Source organism: Oncorhynchus clarkii, chromosome 21 (genome assembly GCF_045791955.1).
Source record: "Oncorhynchus clarkii lewisi isolate Uvic-CL-2024 chromosome 21, UVic_Ocla_1.0, whole genome shotgun sequence".
NCBI classification, from domain to species: Eukaryota; Metazoa; Chordata; class Actinopteri; order Salmoniformes; family Salmonidae; genus Oncorhynchus; species Oncorhynchus clarkii.
In genome coordinates this window covers 7,769,224-7,796,968 of record NC_092167.1, presented here as the reverse complement: position 1 = coordinate 7,796,968, position 27,745 = coordinate 7,769,224, and the positions used below count along the sequence as shown (strand labels likewise).

General features: G+C 43.6%; 2 protein-coding genes across 2 annotated transcripts; one reads left to right on the top strand and one right to left on the bottom strand.

Annotated features, from left to right (window-relative positions):
* The first annotated feature begins 1,265 nt into the window (after positions 1 to 1,265).
* LOC139378440 (myb/SANT-like DNA-binding domain-containing protein 4) lies at positions 1,266 to 4,832 on the top strand. The gene is made up of 4 exons (XM_071120613.1): positions 1,266 to 1,444; positions 1,706 to 1,799; positions 1,943 to 2,030; positions 3,448 to 4,832. The coding sequence occupies exons 1-4, from the start codon at positions 1,342 to 1,344 to the stop codon at positions 4,060 to 4,062; spliced, it is 900 nt and encodes a 299-aa protein (XP_070976714.1). The 5' UTR covers positions 1,266 to 1,341; the 3' UTR covers positions 4,063 to 4,832.
* LOC139378438 (uncharacterized) lies at positions 4,342 to 26,238 on the bottom strand. The gene is made up of 10 exons (XM_071120611.1): positions 26,157 to 26,238; positions 22,182 to 22,380; positions 11,295 to 11,457; positions 10,308 to 10,856; positions 9,654 to 9,806; positions 7,182 to 7,283; positions 6,281 to 6,439; positions 5,964 to 6,166; positions 5,666 to 5,761; positions 4,342 to 5,334 (listed from the first exon to the last, which is right to left on the bottom strand). The coding sequence occupies exons 2-10, from the start codon at positions 22,371 to 22,373 to the stop codon at positions 5,164 to 5,166; spliced, it is 1,788 nt and encodes a 595-aa protein (XP_070976712.1). The 5' UTR covers positions 22,374 to 22,380; positions 26,157 to 26,238; the 3' UTR covers positions 4,342 to 5,163.
* Between the last annotated feature and the right edge of the window lie 1,507 nt (positions 26,239 to 27,745).

Here is a 27,745-nt window from a genome sequence, read left to right as displayed (position 1 = left end):
AGATCACCAAGTGCAATGCCAAGCATCGGCTGGAGTGGTGTAAAGCTCACCGCCATTGGACTCTGGAGCAGTGGAAATGTGTTCTCTGGAGTGATTCACCATCTGGCAGTCCGACTGGGTATGGCAGATGCCAGGAGAATGCTACCCCAATGCATAGCGCCAACTCTAAAGTTTGGTGGAGGAGGAATAATGGTCTCGGGCTGTTTTTCATGGTTTGGGTTAGACCCTTTAGTTCCAGTGAAGGAAAATCTTAACACTACAGCTTACCATGACATTCTAGACAATTCTGTGCATCCAACTTTGTGGCAACGGGGAAGTCCCTTTCCTGTTACAGCATGACAACGCCCCCATGCACAAAGTGAAGCAACAGCACAACACAAATAAAAAAAGGAGTGCAAGCCTTTATCGTTGGCTTTTCTACAGAAACTCCCCCCTCATACTCATCTGCAGGTCGAGCATTTGTTTGCCTATATCTCTGTGTGTATACAAAACATTAGTAACACCTGCTCTTTCAATGACAGACTGACCAGGTTGAAGCTATGATCCCTTATTGATATATTTTCTGTTTGTCAGAGACTCCAGTCACCCAAGTCATAGACGGTTTTCTCTGTAACTGCACAGCAAGCGGTACCGGAGCTCCAAGTCTAGCACCAAAAGGCTCCTTAACAGCTGCTACTCCCAAGCCATAATACTGCTGAACAATTAATCAAATGGCCACCAGACTATTACATTGACCCCCCCCCATTTGTTTTGTACAATGCTGATACTAGCTGTTTATTATCTATGTATTGTCACTTCACCCTTACCTACATGTACAAATGACCTCTAACCTGTACCCCTGCACACTGACTCGGTACCCCCTGTATATAGTCTCGTTATTGTTATGTTGTTGTGTTACTTTTTTAAAATTATTTTTACTTTAGCTTATTTGGTAAATATTTTCTTAACTCATCTTGAACTGGACTGCTGGTTAAGGGCTTGTAAGCAAGCATTTCGCGTCTACACTTGTTGTTTTCGGCGCATGTGACAAATAAGGTTTGATTTGATATGTGTAGAACACAGAATTCGTCCTGAATATGTACCTGAGCCACTAGATAGACTGTGACCCGCTGCATATCTTACAGCTTTAGTAATAAAACGTTCTGATGTAGGCAGTGGCACTTGCGAATGTGAGGTGAGGAATGGTAGTATGTGGTGCGTGTGCACAGTCTGAACTGTGGGTGGAAGCAATATGCCTAAATGCGACTAGTCTGCGTCCGGAAACCAACACGAAGAAGAAGAGACGAAGGGCGGAAGAGACGAAGTGCACTCCGTTGTGGTCCCTTCGTAGTGCTAGCTAACATGGATGCTACAATGGAAAACATCGAACACACGCTACCGCTATACTCTAATAATGCAAAAAAGAAAAGTAAAAAGAAAGTGAATTCAGAATACACATACAAATGTAAGTAGTCAATTTATCCTTTATATGTTTATTTAGGACTGCAAATGAAGTAAGGAACTCCGAGCTAGTTAGCAAGAAAGCTAGCTAACGTTACCTACAAAGGGGACATCATGGCGCCTTGTCTCGAATACTTGTTCGAGCAGATGCGTGCGTAGACATCAGACGGTGCGATCCACATTTGTCCTATTAGTCAAAATGTGAATTATTTAATTTCAATTACATTGTGCATGTAGTGATTTAAAACATATGTATTTATTTCAGTGTCTGAATATGAAACAATGGACTTTGTGAAATTGCGCGTATCAAATCGCTACATGTTTACGGGGAGGAGAAATGCCTCTCGACTGGCCTGGAGGTGAGTTCAGATACTTACCCGAGATCCTCCCAGTGCACGTTTTGTTAGATACGTTTTTTCATTTTACCTGTCATGGAGACGAGTCAATGTGTATGTTTTGAAATCGAAATGGTCATTGTGTACCTTTTTTGTTGTTGTTGCAGGGCCATCCTCAAACACATGGGCTTGCAGGGGAAGATGACAGCCAGTCAGGCAATGAAAAAATGGGAAAACCTGAAGAAGAGATACAAGGTAGCAATTGCATCCTACATACACTACATATCCAAAAGTAAATGGACATCTGCTTGTCGAACATCTCATTCCAAAATCATGGGTATTAATATGGAGTTGGTCTTCCCTTTGCTGCTATAACAGCCTCCACTCTTCTGGGAAGGCTCTTCACTAGATGTTGGAACATTGCTGTGGGGACTTGCTTCCATTCAGCCATGAGCATTTGTGAGGGCAGGCACTTATGTTGGCTGATTAGGCCTGGTTCGCAGTCTGCATTCCAATTCATCCCAAAGGTGTTTGATGGGGCTCAGGGCTCTGCAGGCCAGTCGGTTGAGGTCAGGACTCTGTACAGGCCTGTCAAGTTCTTCCACACAGATCTCAACAAACCATTTCTGCATGGACCTTGCTTTGTGCATGGGGGCAATGTCATGCTGAAACAGGAAAGGGCCTTCCCTAAACTGTTGCCACAAACCTGGAAGCACAGAATCGTCTAGAATGTCATTGTATGCTGTAGTGTTATTACCCTTCACTGGAACTAAGCAGCTAAGCCCGAACCATAAAAAACAGCGCCAGACCATTATTCCTGCTCCACCAAACTTTATAGTTGGAACTATGTATTTGGGCAGGATGCGTTCTCCTGGCATCCACCAAACCTGTCTGCCTGCCAGATGGTGAAGCGGGATTAATCTCTCCAGAGAACGCATTTCCACTGCTCCAGAGTCCAATGACTGCAAGCTTTACACAACTTCAGTTGATGCTTGACATTGCGCATGGTGATCTTAGGCTAGTGTGTGGCTGCTTGGCCATGAAAACCCATTTCATGAAACTCCCTACAAACAGTTCTTGTGCTGACATTGCTTCCAGAGGCATTTTGGAACGCTGTAGTGAGTGTCACAACCGAGGATAGGCGATTTTTACATGATACGTGTTTCAGCACTCAACGGTCCTGTTCTGTGAGCTTGTGTGGCCTGCCACTTCGCGGCTTAGCCGTTGTTGCTCCTAGATGTTTCCATTTCACAGTAGCAGCACTTACAGTTGACCAGGGCAAAAAATTTGACGAACTGACTTGTTGGAAAGGTGGCATCCTATGACAGTGCCACGTTGAAAGTCACTGAGCTCTTCTGTAAGGCCATTCTACTACCAATGTTTGTCTATGGAGATTGCATGGCTGTGTGCTTGATTTTATACACGTCAGCAACAGGTGTGGCTGAAATGGCAGAATCTGCTAATTTGAAGGCGTGGCCACACGGTGTACCTCAGGATGGAAACACCTGAAATTGACCCTTTAATAGGCATCCTTGTAAAGTTCTAAATAACCCTGTCCTAGAGACATCCTGTGCCTACTACTTTGTCCAAGCCTAACGTCTACTCAACTATTCATCAAATCCTTCATTATCCGACTAGCTACTAATACTGTTTATCCTTCATTTGGGGACAGGAGCTGAAGTACCCTCCCCCAGGGGTGCAGGTGTTCCCCCACAGTTGGCGTTGGTACGATCTGATGAGTGACGCAATGGAGGGGCGTCTGGCAGGCTCAGCCCCCATCATCGGCCCACTCCCCCCGGGCACTAGCGACAGTGATTTTCTCCCTGATGCCCGGCCCAGGAAGAGATCCATGATTGGCGGAATAGGGGTGATGGGGATGCACTGCGACCTGGACGAGATGGACACCGAGAGGGCGACGCTGGAGACCGAACGGGCGGCATTGGAGGGCGAGCGAGAGGTGATGGGGAGAGAGCGGATGGCGCTGGAGAGAGAGCAAGCAGGGCTGGAACGAGAGATGGCCAACCTGGACCGGGAGCGTGCCCAACTGGAGAGGGAGAAGGCAGCGGTGGAGAGGGAGAGGGGGCTGATAGAGAAGGAGAAAGCGCAGGTGGCCAGGGATCGGCTGGCTGTGGACAGAGACAGAGTTCTACTGGCGGAGGGTAGAGCAGCGGAGGAGAACGGTGCGGAAGGACAAAGCTGTAAAACAGGAGGACAGAGGGTCGTTGGGTCGTTGGAAAGAACCGAGAGATTCCTCAAGATGTTTGAAAAGTTGGTTGAACGTATGTGAAGAACAATTACATGTTTGTTTACACTAGACTAGACTATTCAATTGGAAAGTAATTGGATATAATTTGTATTGGTTTTATTTTCTATGAATGTACAAAGTTTTCAATGACAAATCCTTTTTGTATTGCTGTTCAGAGATGCCTGTATGCCTATTGTTATCTGGGCTAGAAGTATTTGAACATGAACTGCCTAAACAGTTGTACTCAATCAGTTCATTCAAAGTCACTTTGCAGCTACACACCTTACCGGTCAATTCTCAATTAAAATGTTAAGCCAGGTCATCAAAACAACTTTATTCAATTGTGGTATTTCCATACAAAGCACACAATAGCAGGCTGTTTCTTCTTATTAACCCCATCCACACCCAACAACCCCCCCCCCCCCTCCCCCTTGGTCATACAATAGTCTTGATCTTTATTGATATAGACTATTGTGGTCATAACAAGAACTTTGAAATGTAATATGCCAAATATTGCAGTTCATGTAAAAAAAAAAGTTCTGAATATATTTTTATATTACAGTACAGACTTTACAAATGCTTGTTTAATTGCTCCTTTTATTGCATTGGTATTCAATTTAGCGTTCCAGTAAGCTTCAATTAGTTTATGCTAGTATAATTGTTTTTTTAAATAGTGTTAGATTTCTGTAATATAATTTTTTTTCCTTTACAAAAACATATTTAAACAATATTACTGGTTGCCGTTGCCAGTCAGGAACAGACATGAAACAATGTTCGATTGTTGGATCAATAAAATGTCACATTTTCATTGTATTTTTGTTTGCTTCAAGTTGCTGAACAGTTTGGCTTTTGACAAAAAGATATCTGGTGTGTATTTGTGTGTGTGTGTGTGTAGGAATGAGGGATACGCACCATCTCTCTCACTGTGTGTTATGTATGCGATCAACAACTGATCAGACTTAAATTAGGGAAGGTAGGTAGTGTGTTCCGGTGTTTACTGTATGTGCAGATTGCAAATGAACTGATAGACTGGACAACTTTTAGGATCTGTCCAGTAGGTAAGTGTGTGTATGGTATGTACATATGTCTCGTAGACAATGAGTTGAGCTGTGTAAAGATGCGTGTATATTGATCAGTGTGTGGTTAGATGTGGGCTCCGATGGGGACGCGGGGCAGACACACATAGGCCTGTGGGGTCCTGCTGAGGTTGATGGGGTTGCCGTCCAGGCGAATGTCCTCCAGTGCGTTCCTGATGTAGTTGAAGTCTTTCAGGTTGCAGAACGTGTCCTCGTGTATCATCTGAATGTTGTTGCGCTGGAAAACAAGGCATTGGAAGTCTACGAAAACACTCTGAAACAACACATTCATTAATCTGGGGCCTTAAAAAACAATGCAAGACCAACTAATGCTTGTTTGAGATTCTGCACAGGTCTGACACAGTGCTGGAGAAAAGTACAGTTTAAATATACAACACTTTCCCCTAATAACTGAAACTGAATGTTTTGAAACAGCTTGCAGATAGAGGGGATATGGTGGTCAGTTGAGCAAAAATCCCTCTAACCACCACCAGTGTACAGTATGGAGGTAATCCTATAGTTCTCACATCACCCACAAGAGGGCAGTAATGAGGCAGGAGTGCAGGTACCTGTAGGTGCAGAGAGCGCAGGCTGTCCGGTAGGGGCACAGGGATGTGGTCGATGTGGTTGTCTGTTAGGTACAGGTACAGCAGACCCGTCATGTCCTAAACAAAACACAGTGTTTACATTTAGAGGAGTCATTTATGCCAGACAGTCTCAATACATAGCTGTTTTTGTTTCATCCCAGCACTCACACATGATTCAACTCATCAAGGGCTTGGTGATTAGTCCATTAGGGGAATCAAATGTGATAATGCTGGGAAAAAGCAAATACATTGTTTGTGATCCTTGTCAGACCTTACATACCTTGAAAGCCTCTTTGTGGATGCCTGTGGCGCCAATGTTGTTGTGGCTGGCGTCGATGAGGGTCATCACGGGCGGAAGGGCAGGAAGCTGTGACACGCCGTTCTCACGGAGCACCAGCTCCTCCAGCACGGGCAGGCCGGAGAACGCATCATCAGCGATGGATGCAATCTCGTTGGCGGTCAAGTCGATCCTCTTCAGCTTGTCTGCAAGAGAGAGAAGGTAAAGTACTCAGACTGTTCTACGTGGTTTCATTAATTGAAACAGCCATTGAACAGCAGGAAATCTCACAGGCTGTGCCTTTAACATGTGACACCTACTCATCTGAGCAAAGTCGCCCTTGTTGATCTTGGTGATGTGGTTGTAGCGGGCGTAGAAGTGAGTGGTCTCTTTGGGGAGAGGCGGCACGCTCGTCAGCTTCACATCATCACAGTAGACAGAACCACCCAGACAGGTGCACAGCAGGCAGGTAGGCATACCTGGGACAGACAGGACAAGGAAGTAAGAAGGAGGTAGGTGATACACTTGAGAGAACAGTTGATAGGTCTGAAATGTTGTGTGATGAAGTTTAGGCCACCAGCCTTCGATGCAGTAACAATGGGTTTGTAGAATGGTGGAGACGTGCACTCAGTGTTGATATGATTTGTTTGTTTTACCTCTTGCATCAATAAATGTTGTCAAGTCTGGATTGGATGCAGCTTTTGATGTGACCAAGGTGTGCACATTATGAGAGTTGTTGCTGCGGTGCTATGGTTGATGTGTAGTGCATTCCCAATGTTAGACATATTGTGTTAATGGTGTTCGGGACAGGTTATAACACAGACGTTTGGTGAAGATGACGATAACAGACGTTACAGACTCATATCGTAGAGCAACTTGATAGTAAACACATGATACAGACAGACACATGACAGTGTTTGTGACAGGTAAGGAAGGACAAGACATCGTGTAACGGACATTACAGACACATATGGCTTCAACACAGTTTGTGGTCAGTTTTAACAGGAGGCACATAAGATTCAATAACCCTATTCAATCAAAACCAGGGTTTCTGGGGTGAAATGGAAGAGACAACTCATATAAAGATATGAGAAAATAGGTTTCGATATGGGAATGTGATAGACCCCATATACTGTATAGTGAAGTAGAATAGACCCTATAACCCCAGAAGCCTGGTTACAGGTTTTGATTGAACAGTTAGTGTTTGTGCTGGATACTGACCTTTAATGTCCAAGTCAACCTCTGGCAACCCAGAGCCCCCTGAGCCTACTGTACCTCCAGACTCCTGAGGGGTTTTCGGAGTAGTCAGGAGCACTTCCTCCTCTTGTTAGAGATAGAGATGAGGTAGGAGACAGGTTGGAAACAGCATGGACAGTGACACGACAACAAGTGCTGTTTGCCACGGTGAGAAGTCACAAATAGCAAGGGAGTTGTGTTGTTGTCGTTGTTTATGACACATTTAACTGATTCAATTAGGTAATAGTTAAATGGAATCTTGGGAATGGAATTATGTTATGTTATGTTATGTTATGTTGATATATGTTTGATATATGTTTAATATAAATACAGTTGAAATACAGTTGAAGTTGGAAGTTTACATACACTCAGGTTGGAGTCATTAAAACCTGTTTTTCAACCACTACACAAATTTCTTGTTAACAAACTATAGTTTTGGCAAGTTGGTTAAGCACATCTACTTTGTGCATGACACAATTCATTTTTTCAACAATTGTTTACAGACAGATTATTTCACTGTATCTCAATTCCAGTGGGTCAGAAGTTTACATGCTGTCACGCCCTGGTCTTAGTATTTTGTGTTTTCTTTATTATTTTGGTCAGGCCAGGGTGTGACATGGGTTATTTATGTGGTGTGTTTTGTCTAGGTTTTTTTTGTAGGTTATGGGATTGTGGTGTAGTATAGTTGTCTAGAAAAGTCTATGGTTGCCTGGAGTGGTTCTCAATCAGAGGCAGGTGTTTATCGTTGTCTCTGATTGGGAACCATATTACGTTTAGTGTTTTGTACCGGAAGAAAACCTTAACACATGCACTAAGTTGACTGTGCCTTTAAACAGATAAGAAAATTCCAGAACATTTTGTCAAGGCTTTAGAAGCTTCTGATAGGCTAGTTGACATCATTTGAGTCAATTGGAGGTGTACTGTGGATGTATTTAAAGGCCTACCTTCAAACTCAGTGCCTCTTTGCTTGGCATCATGGGAAAATCTAAATAAATCAGCCAAGACATCAGAAAAAAAAACTGTAGACCTCCACACGTCTGGTTCATCCTTGGGAGCAATTTCCAAATGCCTGAAGGTACCACGTTCATCTCTACAAACAAAAGTACGCAAGTATAAACACCATGGGACCACGCAGCTGTCTTACCGCTCAGGAAGGAGATGCTTTCTGTCTCCTAGAGATGAACGTACTTTGGTGCGAAAAGTGCAAATCAATCCCAGAACAACAGCAAAGGACCTTGTGAAGATGCTGGAGGAAATAGGTACAAAAGTATCTATATCCACATTAAAACGAGTCCTATGTCGACATAACCTGAAAGGCCGCTCAGTAAGGAAGAAGCCACTGCTCCAAAACCGCCATAAAAAAGCCAGACTACGGATTGCAACTGCACATGGGGACAAAGATTATACTTTTTGGAGAAATGTCCTCTGGTCTGATGAAACAAAAATAGAACTGTTTGGCCATAATGACCATCGTTATGTTTGGAGGAAAAAGAGGGAGGCTTGCAAGCCAAGGAACACCATCCCAACAGTGAAGCACGGGGGTGGCAGCATCATGTTGTAGGGATGCTTTGCTGCAGGAGGGACTGGTGCACTTCACAAAATAGATGGCATCATGAGAAGGAAAATTATGTGGATATATTGAAGCAACATCTCAAGACATCAGTCAGGAAGTTAAAGCTTGGTTGCAAATGGATCTTCCAAATGAACAATGACCCAAAGTTCCAAAATTGTGGCAAATGGCTTAAGGACAACAAAGTCAAGGTATTGGAGTGGCCATCACAAATCCCTGACCTCAATCCCATAGAAAATGTGTGGGCAGAACTGAAAAAGCTTGTGCGAGCAAGGAGGCCTACAAACCTGACTCAGTTACACCAGCTCTGTCAGGAGGAATGGGCCAAAATTCACCCAACTTATTGTGGGAAGCTTGTGGAAAGCTATGCAAAACATTTGACCCAAGTTAAACAATTGAAAGGCAATGCTACCAAATACTAATTGAGTGTATGTAAACTTCTGACCCAATGGGAATGTGATGAAAGAAATAAAAGCTGAAATAAATAAATTTCTACTATTAGTCTGACATTTCACATTCTTAAAATAAAGTGGTGATCTTAATTTACCTAATAATTTTTACTAGGATTAAATGTCAGGAATTGTGAAAAACTGAGTTTAAATGTATGTATGTATGTAAACCTTCTACTTTAACTCTAGGTATATTGGAACAGTGTTCTTAGCTGGAATTGGAGATTCCTACTTGTCAACCACAAATCCTTTGAAAAGCATCTCTTAACCAGATTATTTGGTCACCTCCTCTTGTCCAAATACGGACATGGCAGCAGAGCATGCTTTCTGCTCAAAGTTTTCGGGACCTTTACCCCTGTTATCCTTACACATATGATACAATGGGTTAATACCATAGAGATCTGTTTTCTTATTGTTTCTTTATTTGGTGGTACTGACCTTCTTCAGGGTCAGAGATTAATGTGACCTCTGACCCACCAGAGTCGGAGTCCCCAGGCCCTGAGGCCCCTGAGGTGCCAGAGGCCCCAGACTCCCCAGAAGCACCCGATGCCTCCTGGGGGGTAGTGTCAGGAATGAGGGGCAGCTCCTCCTCTTATTAGAGCCAAGGGGAGGGGTTAGGAGACAGGTTAGTGCTTCTTGTGGGATGGGATGGACTGTCAATCAACAATCATTCAATCAGCCAATCAATCAATCATTCTCAAACATGGTTTGACAGTGGGTTAGGTTGACAATGATTAGGAACTTATGGTATGTAATGCAATGACAATGGTAGGACAATGAGTGACGTTTACAATGACAATGGTTGGACAATGAGTGATGTTTACAATGATAATGATACTGTAAGTGACAAAGCAATTACACAGGGTTTACAATGACGACAAGTAGCAAGTCACAAGAAAGCATTATCAATCCACATTTAACCAGCACAAAGCAGTTAAATGAAAAGGCAAATTTATAAATGCAATGAAATCCCATATAGTCTTAGCGTATCAATCAGTGCTTGGAACTGTACTAGGTTCACAAGGCCACTATAGGCCCAACCAACTATCTGTATACTTCTACAGTGTAGTCTGTATACGTATAGGTACTGACCTCCAGATATAATTATTATTCCTGAGTCCCCGGAACCTCCAGGACCTCCAGAACCCCCAGTACTGGAACCCAATATGACCCCGGAACCCCCTGAGCCTAGGAGGGTGCTGGATCCTCCAGAGCCACGGGAACCAAGATCTCCGGAACCCCCAGAGCCTCCAGAACCAAGGTCCCCAGAACCCCCAGAGCGTCCAGAACCAAGGTCCCCGGAACCCACAGAGCCTCCGGATCCAAGGTACCCGGAACCCACAGAGCCTCCGGATCCAAGGTCCCCGGAACCCACAGAGTCTCCGGAACCCACAGAGTCTCCGGAACCAAGGACCCTGGAACCCCCAGAACCAAGATCCCCAGAACCTGCTGAACCAATTTCCCTGGAACCCCCTGTGCCTCCAGAAGCCAAAAGGTCCCCAGAACCGGAAGCCAAAAGGTCTCCGGAACCCCCAGAACCTCTGGAAACCCCAGAGCCACCTGAACCTCCAGAACCCGTGGAACCCCCAAAGTCCCCGGAGATATGAAGAATGTCAATGGGACTCAGGCGCAGCTCCTCCTCTTGTTAGAGACAAGATTAGGTGTTAGAAGAGACAGGTTAGAGCACAGTGGACCATGATTCAGTTTAGGGCTAGTGAGTCATGTTTACAATGATGATTAGGTGACATTACAAAAAGTTAATGAGATTTATGGTTGAGTACCACACATTTAACTAATGTCAGACAGTTAAATGGAACTCATGCATTTGGAAATGACGAAGGATGATTGTAAAAAGGGGTCGATTTGCATGGGTAGGCGTTAAGAGGGAAGGTTGTGTGTTATGTATCACTGTCAGTACTGGACACATACCTTCCTCTCCCTGTGTGTATGGACTCATAGTGTGAGGTGACAGAGAGGATGTGCTGTGGGTGTGTGTATACAGACCTCCCTGTGTATGGGCTCATAGTGTGAGGTGACACGGTGTATGTGCTGTGGGTGTGTGTATGTGTGTATACAGACCTCCCTGTGCGTCGGGGCCCATGAGTACCCCAGACCCCCCTGAGCCTTGGGGGATGAGCTGTGGTGTTAGGGGCAACTCCTCCTCCTCTTCCTCCTCCAGTGATGCAGGGCCCCCAGGGCCAGGGTAGTTATAATCCGGTGGGGCCAGTGTGCCAATCTCTATCTGTGGGAAAGACAGCGACAGAGGGAGTCATTGCTAATGCAGGAGGTGCGCCACCAGAGAGCGCCAGAGACCGCCAGAGACAACCAGAGACTGCCAGAGACCACCAGAGACAACCAGAGAGCGCCAGAGACCACCAGAGACAACCAGAGATCGCCAGAGACCGCCAGAGACCACCAGAGACCACCAGAGACAACCAGAGACCGCCAGAGACAACCAGAGACCGCCAGAGAGCGCCAGAGAGCACCAAAGAGCGCCAGAGACAACCAGAGAGCGCCAGAGACCAGCAGAGACCGCCAGAGACAACCAGAGACCACCAGAGACCACCAGAGACCGCCAGAGACAACCAGAGACCGCCAGAGACAACCAGAGACCGTCAGAGACAATCAGAGACCGCCAGAGACAACCAGAGACCACCAGAGAGCCCCAGAGAGCGCCAGAGACCATCAGAGAGCGTCAGAGACCGCCAGAGAGCGCCAGAGACCACCCGAGAGCGCCCGAGAGCACCAGAGAGCGCCAGAGACCACCAGAGAGAGCCAGAGACCACCAAAGAGCGCCAGAGAGAGCCAGAGACCACCAGAAAGCGCCAGAGACCACCAGAGAGCGCCAGAGAGCACCAGAGACCACCAGAGACCACCAGAGAGCGCCAGACACCACCAGAGAACGCCAGTGAGCACCAGAGATCACCAGAGAGCAGTAGCCTCACTTACTGAGTAACCGGAGGCTTCAAAAGCCAACTGTCGCTCATAGACCGGAAGCTCTACGTCTTTTGGTCCAGCCGTGCAGAGTGTGAAGCACTGATTTTGAGTTCAATATCAGTAATCATCTCATCAGTACCCAATTTATGTCACAGGACAACGTTATGTATGACCATGCTCAATAGGCAATAAATCTTAACAGCGACCAAACAGGAATGAAATGTTTGGATACAACACGAGTAGCTAAAGAGTGCCCAGGAAAAGGACCAGGGACATGAGGACTTCTAGACATCCTGACTTCTACTGTTCAGAGAGAATAGAAGATCCAGAGACAGTTATAGTATCAGTCATTCACAGGTATAGCTTAACAGGGGCACCTCAGGGCTATGCTGTTTCACCTCTAACATTTATATACAGATGACTGAAGAAGCAACCAGGAACGGAGAGACATCATTGTGCATGCAGATTACTCAGACATAATAAACCTCCTAAATTATCATGACACTGGTAATGGCCAAGTAGTGGAGGACTTGGTGTATTGCTTAATATCTACAGGTGAATGTTGAAAAAAAATTGACGACATGAATATTGATTTGAGGAAGACCCTCAAGGGTTGCCCCCCCCCCCAAATATCCCAGCAGGAATTTGAAAATGTGGATACAAATGTCTGGGTGCAATTTTGGACCACAAACTGAGATGAGAGAAGAATACAAGTGCAATCTGGGTAAAGGCACAACATAAACGGTTTTTAGTGGGGAAACTCCACCTTCCAACCAAGGAAACAAGACTATTCTCACCCTGTTTTACAGATATTTTATTACAGATTTCTCACTGTTACCACATTCTCCACGGTCTGTTGGTTTGTAAACATAACTGTAAAATGTTTGGTCAAAATTAACAGGATTATTTACCTAGGCAAGTCAGTTAAGAACAAATTCTTATTTTCAATGACGGCCTAGGAACAGTGGGTTAACTGCCTGTTCAGGGGCAGAACGACAGATTTGTACCTTGTCAGCTAGGGGATTTGAACTTGCAACCTTCCGGTTACTAGTCCAACGCTCTAACCACTAGGCTACCCTGCCGCCTAGGATAGTGAGCGTCAGTTCAAACATCACAGGTGTGGCACAAACCAACTTTTCGCCGCTATACAATAGGAACGTCCTCTAAAAATGAAACATCATTTTCATTAAAGGGGAAGTTCAGTATTTTACAATTTTATGTAAGAAACTTCCTCACCCTAAAAGTAGTCTATGGATCAGGGGAAACCGTAATCAATTCAATTTGTAAAGACGTTTTCAAGGTGACGAACCATTCGACAACTTGTAAAATACTGAACTTCCCATTTAACTGACTGTTGTGGGTCTTCAACTTGGGGAGTGCATAACCTGTTTATAACCTGTTTCATAACCTGTTTATAACCTGTTTCATAACCTGTTTATAACCTGTTTCATAACCTGTTTATAACCTGTTTCATGTGGAATGATGACCACAGCAGGTGTTTGGTTTGTTTAGAAAGCAAATAAACAGTCACACTACAAGGTAGGTCTACATCTAAAGAAAATCTCCTAAACTCAGTCACATCTTATCCTGTTGACCTTTCACCTCTCCATGTTCTCACACTCCTCAGAACCCAATGAGGTGTGTGTGTGTGTGTGTGTGCCAGAATGTCAAAGCATTTCGGCTGAAATTTACCAAACAGACAGCCGAAATATTCAATGTCAAGAGGACATTTTGAAATCCTAACGACACACTTTCCAGAAGTGGTCTTTGGCTGTAAGAAGGCCCCCATAGTATGTTCTGATAGTGCCTCACAGCAAAGCACGACACACTCATTGTTTTAATACCAGTTATGATATCAACTGCAACTGCATCTTTCTACTGTGCTTTAAGCTATACATCTCACCTCCTAAACAGATGAACACAATGCAACACTTCCAACACAGCTACATGTTCCTTAGTTTATGTAATGTGGAAGAGAGGGGTAAGAACTGTCATTCTTGTTTTGTTTGTTAGATGTTATGTCTGGCCTATGCCACCTGACCACAGTGCATTTTCTTGCATGTAAAGCAAATATCTGAAAATCAGGCAATAAAGAAATATCTACCCTGAACTAATGTTAAGAATGTGATAGATACTTCAAGGGGTACCTGCCTTCATTGTCCTTGCTATTCAGCAAACCACGAGTAATTCCATGCAGTTCTATTATTAGCCACACAGGGGCGCTGAAACCCCACAATGTGCAAAAGGTAATATCTGACTCTCTTACACCCATGGGCTGATCCTATCTTCCAAAAGAGGGAATGGTCCTTGTGGAACCAAGAGACACATGGTAGCTGCAAAAATGCATATTTCACTCCACTTCTCTCAACCAATGTTGAGAGAAGCTGTCCATCGACTTTCACTCCGTGTCAGGCAGATTCCTAACCTGAGGGAGCCTGAGACTTACCTAAAGGCAACTCACCACAGATTCCTAACCTGAGGTAGCCTGAGACTTACCTACCTCACCACAAAGTGTATGTTGCTGTATAATGACATTCCTAAAAGTAGATACACATTTAGATGCATGGAAAGGCATGTAAAGTAAATTGGGGACGTTTGTAAACTTAGCCACGTAGAACGGGTATGAAATTGAAAATGCACGTCTTGAGAGTTTGGGAGTGTCAGAGTTTATGAGACAACAAGGTAGGCCTTTGAGTAGTCTTGCACAGAGTTAGTTTGCTTGCTGCTGATGCCCCTCCTCCTCCCCCCAAAAAGCAAACATACAAACTCGGGGGAAACGAGAGGCGAAAGCTTGGCTACCAAAAAAAAAAAAAAACTCTGGGAAACAACGTGGGAATACAAAATGTGCAGAGAGAGAGTTTTGAAGTTCCATAATGTGAAATAGAGGAGCTGATTTGAAGCATACAGATCTTTCTGTGCAGCACTGCCTTCTTGCTCTCTCACAAACATTATTTTCTGGTCTCGCCAATGCATCTCTTTAGAAACTTCACAACTCTAGAGAGATCTATGCATAATACCACCACTCTTCCAAACCAAGCTGTGACACCATTAAACACGTCACGAAACCAACCAAGGAATCCCATTTACCACAAAGCCTCACAGAATGGTTTATATGTTAGGTCATTGTCAGAGTGTATACCACACATGATCACCCATTTGGATGTAGTTTATTTGAACAGATAAAACCAGTAAGTTAAAACAATGTGCAGGAAGCGGCTAAATGGGTTTGTCTAGGAATCTTCTAGTTGTCAGACAATATCAGGCTTGTTTAGGTCTAAGAAGATATACAATGGAACCCAAAACCGGCAAATGGAATGAATAACTTTAGAATATGTGTATTGGTACTCCATGCACATAGGGGTGAAGTGGTATGTTGGAAAGTGCTTCTTTACATATAAACAATAATTTTAAACAAATACAGTGCATTCGGGAAGTATTTGTACCCCTTCCGTTGTTTCACATTTTGTTACATTACAGCCTTATACTAAAATGATTTCAATATTTTTTTCTCATCAATCTATACACAATACCCCATAATGAAAAAGCATTTTTTGGTGTGGAATTTTTTGCAAATGAATAATAAAATAAACACAGAAAATACCTTATTTACATAAGTATTCAGACCCTTTGCTATGAGACTCGAGATTGAGCACAGGTGCATCCTGTTTCCATTGATTATCCTTTGAGATGTTTCTACAATTTGATTGGAGTCCACCTGTGGTAAATTCAATTGATTGGACATGATTTGGAAAGGCACACACCTGTCTATATAAGGTCCCACAGTTGACAGTGCATGTCATAGCAAAAACCAAGCCATGATGTCGAAGGAATTGTCCATAGAACTCTGAGAAAGGATTGTGTCGCGGCACAGATCTCGGAAGGGTACCAAAAAATGTCTGCAGCATTGAAGGTCCCCAAGAATACAGTGGCCTCCATCATTCTTAAATGGGAGAAGTTTGGAACCACCAAGGCTCTTCCTAGAGCTGGCCAAACTGAGCAATCAGGGGAGAAGGGCCTTGGTCAGGGAGGTGACCAAGAATCCGATGGTCACTCTGACGGAACTCCAGAGTTCCTCTGTGGAGATGGGAGAACACCAATCAGGCCTTTATGGTAGTGGCCAGACGGAAGCCACTTCTCAGTAAAAGGCACATGACAGACCTCTTGGAGTTTGTCAAAAGGCACCTAAAGACTCTCAGACCATGAGAAACAACATTCTTTGGTCTGATGAAACCAAGAATGAACTATTTGGCCTGAATGCCAAGGGTCACATCTGGAGGAAACCTAGCACCATCCCTACATTGAAGCATGGTGGTGGCAGCGTCATGCTGTGGGGCTGTTTTTCAGCGGCAGGGACTGGGAGACTAGTCAGGATTGAGGGAAAGATGAATGGAGAAAAGTACAGAGAGATCCTTGATGACAACCTGCTCCAGAGCGCTCAGGACCTCAGACAGACGCAAGGTTTCACCTTCCAACAGGACAACAACCCTAAGCACACTGCCAAGACAACACAGGAGTGGCTTTGGAACAAGTCTCTGAATGTCCTTGAGTGGCCTAGCCAAAGCCCGGACCTGAACCCGATCGAACATCTCTGGAGAGACCTGAAAATAGCTGTGCAGCGACGCTCCCCACCCAACCTGACAGAGCTTGAGAGGATCTTCAGAGAAGATTGGGAGAAACTTCCCAAATACAGGTATGCCTAGCTTGTCGCATCATTCCCAAGACCCGAGGCTGTAATCACTGACAAAGGTTCTTCAACAAAGTATTGCGTAAAGGGTCTGAATACTTATGTAAATGTGATATATATATATATATTTTTTTTTGATAAGTTAGCAAAAAAATATATAAACCTGTTTTTGCTTTGTCATTATGGGGTATTGTGTGTAGATTCACGAGGGAAAAACAATTGAATCAATTTTAGAATAAGGCCATAAAGTAACAAAATGTGGAAAAAGTCAAGGGGTCTGATTACTTTCCGAACGCACTGTATGGGTTCAATGGCCGGCATATGGGACTGTACACACATGTACATCTGTATACATACGTTCCATCTGCCTTTGTGTAATGTTCTGTGTGTCTTTCTCAGGGCCCACTGCCGCTCTCTACAAAGGCCAACTTCGCTCAATGATGGCTTCATGATAACACAAGATACATTGCAGCAACACTGCAAGAAATGTCAATCTTACCTAGATTTTTCTGTTTGAGATAAGGAAGTAAAAATGACTTGTTTCTCTCACTCACCCAGAAAATGCATTTACTTTTTTTGGTTGATTTTGCTTCCCCAGGAAATACAAGATAATTCAGACTTGTTTCAATCCTGCCAGTGGACTAAAATAATTGACCTTGGTAAGACATCAAGTTAATGCATTCTAATGGTAAGAAATACAATATCTAGGTAAGATCAAAACATTTTGCAGAGCGCTTGTTTACAATATGTTGTCCATTGAAAGGCTTTCTGCTATAAAGCTTGGTGACCTAGTTACACGTGATGAAGGACTTAAACACTTGCTTAGCTCCCTGGGCTCACGTTTAGGGTTTAGCTAAGTGGGCTAATAGGGACTTGTGGTGCCCAGATGACACGGGTTCAGCATGCGTGACCTATAAGTTGATGGAAACACTAATCCCTGTCCATGTGCAGCAACTGCCAATCACAAAGTCATAGGTCACCTGAGCAATCAGAGGTACAACATTTTAGATGAGCTTGATTGAACTTGAAATTTGAACTTTTAGGACTATTCTATTGGTTCTATTGTAACGGAAAAACTAAATGAAGTGCAGTTCAAGTATTTGAAAGTATTTTCCATACCTGGCTGTATTTGACCCAGGTCTGGTATTAACATCTTTAAGGACACCACTAGAGGCTAATAACAATCAGGTATAAACAGAATAAAGCTACGCATTTTTATTACATAACTTCACTTGTTTTCCACGAGTGGCCCCTAGCACCGTCTCTAAAGCTGCTATTCTGAAGCTGCTTAGAGGTACCATTTAAATAGACCAAAGATAGCATTACAAGCTTCCATTTGCATGTTGCTGATGCAATGTGACCTGTGACCTATCCACAACAGACACATACTCTACAGTGCTCTAAACCAAGTCAGCTCCTGTTCTAGGAGTGTCTGCAAAGAGCTTTAAATGCACCAGATCAGTAACTCTGGCCTTGGATTACAGTTTACAGGAGAAAAGTGTGACGCTTCTTAGGGTTGGGGTCAGACGAGCTGCAGAATAAAGAAAGGCAATAGAGAGCTGGAAAGAGAAAGCAGAGATCATAGTTGAGTCTCCTCTGACTTGGTGAGGGAGGACTCCTTCCAGTCTGCATGATCCCCTTTCCCACTCTACATCCTTATTCCTAAATTTGCCCTCTCACCCTTCAGTAGCCAACTGTATCAAGGGAAAGCGCTGCCACACACTAACAAATATTCTATAATCGCACTGAAAATGTTAATCATGTGAGAGCGATCTAGAGTATATTTTCCCCAGCACACACACACCACTGAAGAGAAGGTCTGAAGGGAACTGCTGGAGTTTTTCCTGTCTTCTATCTACACTATTGTCAAGGCTTTGTTTTCTCCTGTATCAGTTTCTCTTTCCCCTGAATCATTCCAAGGCTTTTGGATTACATGCACTATACTCCATCTGTCCTGTTTATACTGAGGAGAAGAGTTTGAATTGGGACAATGTAAATTAGATGTAATTAGCTGTAATTGCTTGAAATAAAATGTGGTAATTTAACAGATGCGATTATCCAAAACAACACACACACACACACACACACACACACACACACACACACACACACACACACACACACACACACACACACACACACACACACACACACACACACACACACACACACACACACACACACACACACTCTGCATTAACATCACCTTCCTCCATCAAACTGAGCCATTAGAACATGAGATTGCACATTGATAACCCAGCAGACTAATGAAAGACTACAACATTGTTTTGTACACAGATCCCTCATGTCATAATAGCCAAATGTGCATTGGATTGTGGGACTGACTTGGATGGTGGCATACCACATCGGGTTCAGTTTAAATGGTTTGGCTCAAGGGGAACGAGTCGAAAATCTGATCCCGCTGTTGAGCCTCATGCCAGCCTGACATAGTTTTGGCATTGTGTCTTTGTTACAAAAGAAAATAAATGGGAACATTGGCTGAAATGGGCTGTTTTAGTGTTCTCTGGCCAAACCTGCATTGCAGACTAGTTGCATCACATCCAACTTGGGCCGTTGAAGGCTACTTCTAGCATGGGCAGCGCTCTCTCTGCTCACTCTCCTCTTTCCGCCATTTTGGACTCATTTGGGTGCTTTTTATTGTTCAGATTGTTTAATGTCCGACAGAACCCTCTGGCCCACTTACAACCCTTTGGGTTCTGGCAAGCACAGAGCAGTTTGGCCCATTTTAGCATGCCGATGTCAGACCTGGGCCAAATGTGGGTTAGAATTGAACTTAACAACAAGGGCTATAATCTCCTTTGCCACATAGGCCATCGGTATCTACAGGCTACTGTAGAAGGTACTAACACCTCTCACAGAAACGCCACTCATTGACTTTGATCCATACTTGCCATACTAGTTCCATGTCTAATGTAGCTACATTCCTGTCCTAATTGAATCCCTTCCCCAGCCCTTTATGAATACATTGTATGCAAGTGAGTTGAGAGGCTCCAACCCTGCAGCTGTATTTATTTATTTAATTTTTTATTTAACATTTATTTAACTTGGCAAGTCAGTTAAGAACAAATTCTCATTTACAATGACGGCCTACACCGGCCAAACACGGACGACGCTGGGCCAATTGTGCGCCGCCCTATGGGACTCCCAATCACGTATGATACAGCTGTATTGCTCAATGCATACATTTCAATCTAACCCCCCAGCCCCAACACACAAGCACAATATTTCCATGCATGTTGTTCTTCTCCCCACAGCCAATTTGAAATATTCTGAAAAATGGGCAGTTTAAACCAGCAGTGACAGTAAATCAGATGTCTCGTTTTGTAACATTGATAAACAACTGATCTAACTGACACATAGACATAAATATCCAGGTGGTAACGGCAGGCTATAGGGCCTGACCCCTATTGTGGATGAAGGGTTTGACCATGCAAAATGGCATCACGATGAACTGGATAATAAACCCAGAACCAACCAAGTAGTAAACCCAAAGGGGGGAAAGATACACCTGCTTTCAGAGTCAGATTGAGTACTTGAGTCTGACAATTGCATTGTATGCAAGGCTTTTGGATCCTATGGTCTATACTCCATCTGTCCTGTTCATTTTGAGAAGAAGAGTTTTCATTGGGCCAATGTAAATGAGATTTAATTAGATGTAATTGCTTGAAATAAAAATGTGGTAATTTAACAAGTGATTATCAGGAGCAACACACATGCACACATGCACATGCACACACGCCCACACGCACACACACACACACACACACACACACACACACACACACACACACACACACACACACACACACACACACACACACACACACACACACACACACTCTCATTAGAGAAAAAAGAGTTATGATATCATATTCACATTGATAAACCAACACACTAATGCAAGACTACGGTATTGTTTGTAGTCTACAATCTAATCCCAAGGGGGGGGGGGGGGGGGGGGATACACCTGCTTTCAGAGGGAAATTGAATACCTGACTGACTAACGATGAAGATTTTCGACATAGATGAATAAAATGTCACTGTATGCATTATTCTCTGTCTGAAGGCATTGTAGCTGAGGAAAAATGTTCACTGAGCCCATCAAGTCATGTCTACAGACACAGCAACGGCAGTATTTGACTCCGAATGCTACACGGCTGTAATAGCCCTAGATGTAATCTAATAATCAGAGTTGAGAAGCATGGAACCTCTAATCCCAAGCAACTCAAAACTCAACTTCTCCCTTCAACCATTGCTCTTCATAGAAGAGTTTATTAGATGTCTCTCAAAAACGTTCAAGACTCCCTAGTTTGAGTCCATGCATACAGTACAATCCATCGGTGCCAATCAACCCTTGAGGGGGAGTGAACGAGTGCAGTTTGGAGAGAAGGGGGAGGAAAGGGATACATGGAATTGGGCCAAAGTGACAAGTGTTGAAAACTACAGTCAGCTATGAGCATTCAAACTAATAAGCAGGAAAGCTTTTGAGGTTATATTTGATATTTTGGTCCCAAAAAATAATATTCACATAGAGTTGCTCTTTAAGTGGTCTTTTACAAGTAAATTTACAATATGATACAAAAATCTGAAGGTTCTATCTGCGCAAACAGCTGTTCATTTGGTGCTATAAAGTTCTATATGCAATCCAATCACACAATGCTGGGCTGTCAATCAAAAATAATTGTATGTGACTGTATATTTATTGAGTCGTGAAAGAGGAAGACATCACAAAACAGTTCTGAGATCTGGGACTTGAAAATATAAATGATCTCAAAACTATACATTTTGCAGATAAAAACATATAGTCCCAAGTCCTTGGGTCTCGAACTCTTTCAATGTTTCAGTAATACAGATTCCATCATCGAGGCTCAGGATACTGTGGGGTGTAAAGCCATGATAAGTCCCCATCAACGAATTAACACGCCATCTTCCACAAGATCAATGCTGTATCCACCAACTTACATGGCACTTTGACATTGACGTCTGAGTCAGGAAATGGAGCTAGCAAAGTACAGGCAATATCAACCAAGGCAAAACAGTAATGTGATACGTACAATGTCCAAAATTCTAAATAATACATTCACCTTCAAAACATAGGATGTCTGTGATGTGAGGTTCCTTCCTCTGTCACCGACCTGTCATAACTGAGTCAGTGTAAGCTAAAGTATGTAATCTGCTAGTTTCTTTCATCTATTGTACTGATTAGTGAATGCTTCAAGGACATGTGGATAGAGGGATACATTCTTAAAATGTTCAAACGGGGTCTGAGGTCAAATCTCAATATCTCTGTCACCCATCCCTCCAATTTCCCCCCAGTATCTTACCTGAGGTTCGTCAATAGTCAGTCCATCTTCATAATCAAAGACATTCGAATTCTCCAAATTCAAGTTTTCTAGATCCACATCATAGTTGGCGCTGTCGTACGTGTCGAAATCCACCTGCCGGGCAAATCTGGGGTTGGCCACCACTGCGTTGAGGACGAAGAGTCCCAATATGAGCCCCTCCAACATCCTCATAGTCCACCTGGAAACACAGGACATGTCAACCAAGCACTGAACACAGAGAGCGAGATCATGAACCCTGAACCCAACCTGAACACTGATAAAGAAACATTTTGATGAAGCGTTCATAGTACACAAAGAAGACATATTGATTAAACTTTCAGTATATTTTATTTTACTGAGGAAAAGGGATTTTTATATATTTTTTTACTGAGACTTAGATTCAAACATTAGCATAATCTTATGAACCAACAAGTGCTCAGCATATGTGGGATCTCATTCAAGACTGCTGGAAAAGCTATCCAGGTGAAGCTGGTTGAGAGAATGCCAAGAGTGTACAAAGCTGTCATCAAGGCAAAGGGTGGCTAATTGAAGATAAAATAAAATATATTTTGATTTGTTAACACTTTTTTTGGTTACTACATGATTCCATACGTGTTATTTCATAGTTTTGGTGTCTTCAGTATTATTCTACAATGTAGAAAATATTTAAAATAAAGAAAAACCTTTGAATGAGTAGGTGTTCTAAACCTTTGACCGGTAGTGTGTATGGCAAAGGCTGTATCATCCATCCCCAATCTTCAGAAGCAAAAAAAGGAAGTCACAAATGTCGTTGCTATGTCTTCACTAAATGTCATGGTATTCCTACAATGCATATACTGTATATGCAAGACTTTGAATTTCAGAGCGCCAACACACACATTGGAAAGTCACTGCATTAGATACAGCTCTAATAGCCATGGAAACCAATCATATCCAAAGGAAAAGGATTTGTTTGCCCATGTTACAGTACCTGCAGGGCAATTTCATGGTAACAGAGTGATCCTGAGACTAAAATGTATGTCAAACAAAAACCAGCAATTGTAAAGTTAAACAAACCATTCAACTCATTGGATGACTTGTAACAATTTCCACAGAATTTTGTACGAAAACACATTTACTTGAGGAACTTTGGTAACAGACTGGCGGCACCAACAGCACAAACAGTCGTTGTTAACACATTTTGCATCTGCAATGTTATTCTGGTAAAGGTTTTCTGTTGTTGTGTGGAAATCATTAAAAGTAGTCCTTGTGCATATGGTTTGTTTAACTTTGCAGTCATTGGTTTTTGTATGACAGATTTGAAAGAGTCTCAGCATCACTCCGTTACCAACTGCTTGGGTGTGCTGTGGGTCCGGTTTGGACGTTTGGTTGGTAGAACAAATTTTTGAGGTCAGAGAATTCAATATTCATTACCAAGGTACAGACAGCCCAAATAGATTAAATATGAGTCCCCTAAATTCCCCTGAAACTTCCTTCCTTAAAGCCCAGATCTCACAGTTGTAAGAGGTGGTGGCCATCTTGGTTTTAATCATTGGCTGCCTGTGGTGTGTCAAAGGTGAAGGGTCAGAGTTGATCTGGTAAGTGCTGCTGTACCTGCAATTATATGCAGTGGTGTCGTGGGAACACGTTTTTTTGCTGGTTTACAAGGTGCTGGGAAATATGGGTTGTTTCCCCCTGTTCCTTTTTGGGGCATTTTGTCTTACTGCTGAATCACCATTGTTTTTTATTCCCTACTAGAAAATGTCACAACATTTTGACTATGTTATCATAAGAAGTTTTGGTTCTCTTGAATTGGTGAACATTTATCATGTGTGCTTTTCCGCTTGTTGTGCAGAAAACTCTGAGTCAGACCTCTCTCTCTCTCTCTCTCTCTCTCTCTCTCTCTCTCTCTCTCTCTCTCTCTCTCTCTCCTCCTTGGACGAGAGCTTTGATGCTAGCCTTCATACTTAATTCATCACGCACTCCACACAAACAGTAACAATGTCTGACACAACCATCTGTAGGTTATAAAGGACTATCTCCGGACACTATAAAAGACAAAATGCCAATTCCAGACGGACTGTTGGCTGTGAAGATACTGAGCCCAGAAAAAGAAAAGGCCAGTCTAAATGATGTTCAGTAGATCATTGACAATTACATCCTGTAATGTGTAGAAGGACCAGACAGCAACTTGTGAGTGCAGCCTCTACAGTAACACAGGGCCTGACTTTGGACTGAACTGAAACAGGCCGGTCAAAAAAGGCCCTGGAAAAGGAGAGGAGAGAGAGAGAGTCCTCTAGGCCGGCAGGGAAACGGAGAGCGAGGGAAGAGAGAGAGTCCTTTAGGCCGGCAGGGAAACGGAGAGCGAGGGGAGAGAGAGAGAGAGGAGTGCGAGAGACGTGGATGAGGCACTGGCCCTCAGGGTTAGCTGGAGAGAGTGAGGGAAAATATCACAGAGAGAGAGAGAGAGAGAGAGAGAGAAAGAGAGAGAGAGAGAGAGAGAGAGAGATAAAGAGAGAGAGAGAGAGAGAGACAGAGAGAGAGAGAGAGAGAGAGAGCGAGAGAGAGAGAGAGAGAGACAGAGAGAGAGAGAGAGAGAGAGAGAGAGAGAGAGAGCTGACTCGCCTCCTCGGCCTTCACAGAGGTTCTTTATGAGTCCACGTCCCGGCCTGTCTCAGCACTCACACTCACACTCGAAATTCCACCGAGGTTTGTGGACAGGATGGCAGTGAGTTACGATTGCAAGGAAAACCTTCATTCAATGCGCACACACACACTTGCAGACACACACATACACTTAAACACTGACTCACACAAACACCACCCTCACAGAGACACACACACCTAACACACCTATCTTTCAGAAAGAACATTGAGTCTATTTTTGGGATGAGTGCTGATAAAAAAAAATAAAAACACCTTATTTTAGTCATCTAAATGTGGTTTTATACCTCTGCTATTTATAACAGCACACGTTCTACTCTTTATTGGTGCATAGAGGAAGGTCTGGGATCTGTCAGTTTTCAGAATGTCATGAAACCATGACAACGCATGGCAACGGTGGAAGAGGGTGAAAGAGGGACGATACTAAAGACAGAGGCTTGCTTTTATACACACCATCACAGCACACAGTGTGTGTGAGTGTGTGCAGCCTACAGACTGCCTCTGTGTTTTGCTTGGCTCTGCGTTGGGAATTCCTGATATTCAGTGATTTGACAGTTTTTCTTATTCTTCCCAATAGCTGGAAGCAAAGCTGATTTATTTTTGACAGACTTACATGCACAAAATTAGCAGTGAGACTAATTTGTGCAAAACTGAAGAGCCAAAAGTACAGTCAATAAATGTAAATTGAAATTCAGGCAAAATTGGCCCAGTGTTACTAGATCAAAATATGAATAGACCAATTGTCAAATATAATATCTCCAATCTCTTCAACCTGCTGATTCCAATCCAGGGTGCCAATTTCCCCGTCACCACAATGGTTACTGGAAGGGATCAAAACACTTGGTACAACGCGCTAACAATCCAATTAAAGGATCCAATCAAGAACGTGCATAACTTCATCCCTAAAAAGTACGTCAGCCACTGCTCTGTTCAGTATGAAATTTGACATTGGATCAAATGTTAAGGTCTCAATTGAGAACGTGTCAAAGTGCCGTCTCTACTCCTCGAAGTCACCTGCTCGCCCATACCTGAGCGGTCACAATTACCAAGCCAGTTGTGCACTAAGCAAGAAATAGGAAACACTTAATAAATAAATATATTTACTTGATATGATCAGACACTAGACATCCAAACCAAGAATAGATGTTCAAATCCCAAAGCAATAAAACAATGGAATATCAAAACCTCTATCAGCAATTAGACAACGTGTCCATGCACTGCACAAACCCCTGTGAACAGCACTGTTTAGAGGGGTTCATTTAGCTAGTGCCTTGCAAATCCTGCATACTAAAACCCATAGCCCATAGTGAAGATAGCACCCAGAAGGCTTACCTCTGTCTCCTGTTTTCTTGAATGGTCCCTTCAGCCTTGATGGAGATGCTGAGGGCTAGGGGACCTGGCCAATGGTAAGAGGTTGCTCAGGGTGCCGGGAAGAGAGAGGGTGGGTGTGTATAAGTGTGTATGTGTGTGTGTGTGTAGGTGTGTATAGGTGTGTATGTGTAGGTGTGTGTGCTCTGGCAGACCAGAGCAGTGTGCCCTACCTTGCGTGTGAGAAGGTAGGCACTGAGAACGATCGGAGGGGAGCGGATTGCTTTTGGTCACTCGGACTTGGGCTGTGCACCCACCCCGTACCATGAACACTTTTCACACACACACACACACACACACACACACACACACACACACACACACACACACACACACACACACACACACACACACACACACACACACACACACACACACACACACACACATACACACACACACACACACACACACACACATAGAGAACCTGCTATATCAACAGACACCAGATAGACACAGAGCGAGAGAGAGACAGAGAGGGACAGAGAGAGAGAGAGAAGCCCCCAAATGGACAAAATATCTTAATCCCTAACAAGAGTAGCCCTTATTTTTCTAGAGGGGTGCGTGGCTTAATCAGACCTGCAGTGTGACTCAGAAATGTTTGTCTTCCTTTTCACAAGGTGAAACTCTGGCATGTGCGGCTTTCATGTGTGGTGAGGAATCTACAGGGCCCCAGAACACAATGGGGCCTCTGTGAGGAGCCTCTGTTAGCACGCTGCCGAGAGGAAGTCCCTGCCTGGAGGAGAACGGCCTCAGCTCTCCATACACTGGTATAACTTATCTACGTTTCCTCCTAACCACAGGTCAATTTTATCTTCAAATCTATTGTTCAAGACTTGGACTGGGAAATCAAATCCTGTATCTGTGGTTAGGTCTTTGTACAGCACAGTCAAGGCCCAATGCAGGCAGAGGATGGGAATAAATGCAGATCCAGGGTCAACTCACTTAATTCTAATTCCTAATGCTAAACCGATAGGAGGGAAATACAAACTGACTTAGGACCTGCTATTCCTACTTCCACCCAGGCCGGAGCAGTAGACACAGACTGGAAGTACCTTACTAGTTTTCATGTGTCAGTTTAATCCTACGTTTCTGGTTTTCTGGCCTCAATTTTCACTCGACCCCCCAAACCTATCTCTTTCTTTCTCCCCAAGTAACGGGAGTTTTTGCTGAGTGAGAGAAATTGAACTATGCTGGAATGCTGGGAATCGTTTGGAATCGTTTAGAATCATTGGGAATCGTTGGGAATCGTGCTACACCTGTTACCAGGAATGGTGACATACACTAAGTGTACAAAACATTAGGAACACCTTCCTAATATTGAGTTTCACCCCCTTTTGCCTTCAAAACAGCCTCAATTTGTCAGGGTGTTGAACATATTCCACAGGGATGCTGGTCCATGTTGACTCCAATGCTTTCCACAGTTGTGTCAAGTTGGCTGGATGTCCTTTTGGTGGTGGACCATTCTTGATGCACACGGGAAACGGTTGAGCGTAAAAATGACCAGCAGCATTGCACTTCTTGACACACTCAAATTGGTGCGCCTCGCACCT

What these genes read in the sequence shown, in the direction of transcription:
- LOC139378440 (XM_071120613.1), top strand. Translation starts at nt 1,342, where the DNA reads ATGGATGCTACAATGGAAAACATCGAACACACGCTACCGCTATACTCT. An exon ending in TTCAGAATACACATACAAAT is followed by an intron (nt 1,445 to 1,705) that starts GTAAGTAGTCAA and finishes TATTTATTTCAG; the next exon opens with TGTCTGAATATGAAACAATG. An exon ending in GCCTCTCGACTGGCCTGGAG is followed by an intron (nt 1,800 to 1,942) that starts GTGAGTTCAGAT and finishes TTGTTGTTGCAG; the next exon opens with GGCCATCCTCAAACACATGG.
- LOC139378438 (XM_071120611.1), bottom strand. Translation starts at nt 22,373, where the DNA reads ATGAGGATGTTGGAGGGGCTCATATTGGGACTCTTCGTCCTCAACGCA. An exon ending in GGGCGACTTTGCTCAGATGA is followed by an intron (nt 6,167 to 6,280) that starts GTAGGTGTCACA and finishes TCTCTCTTGCAG; the next exon opens with ACAAGCTGAAGAGGATCGAC. An exon ending in TCCACAAAGAGGCTTTCAAG is followed by an intron (nt 5,762 to 5,963) that starts GTATGTAAGGTC and finishes TGTTTTGTTTAG; the next exon opens with GACATGACGGGTCTGCTGTA.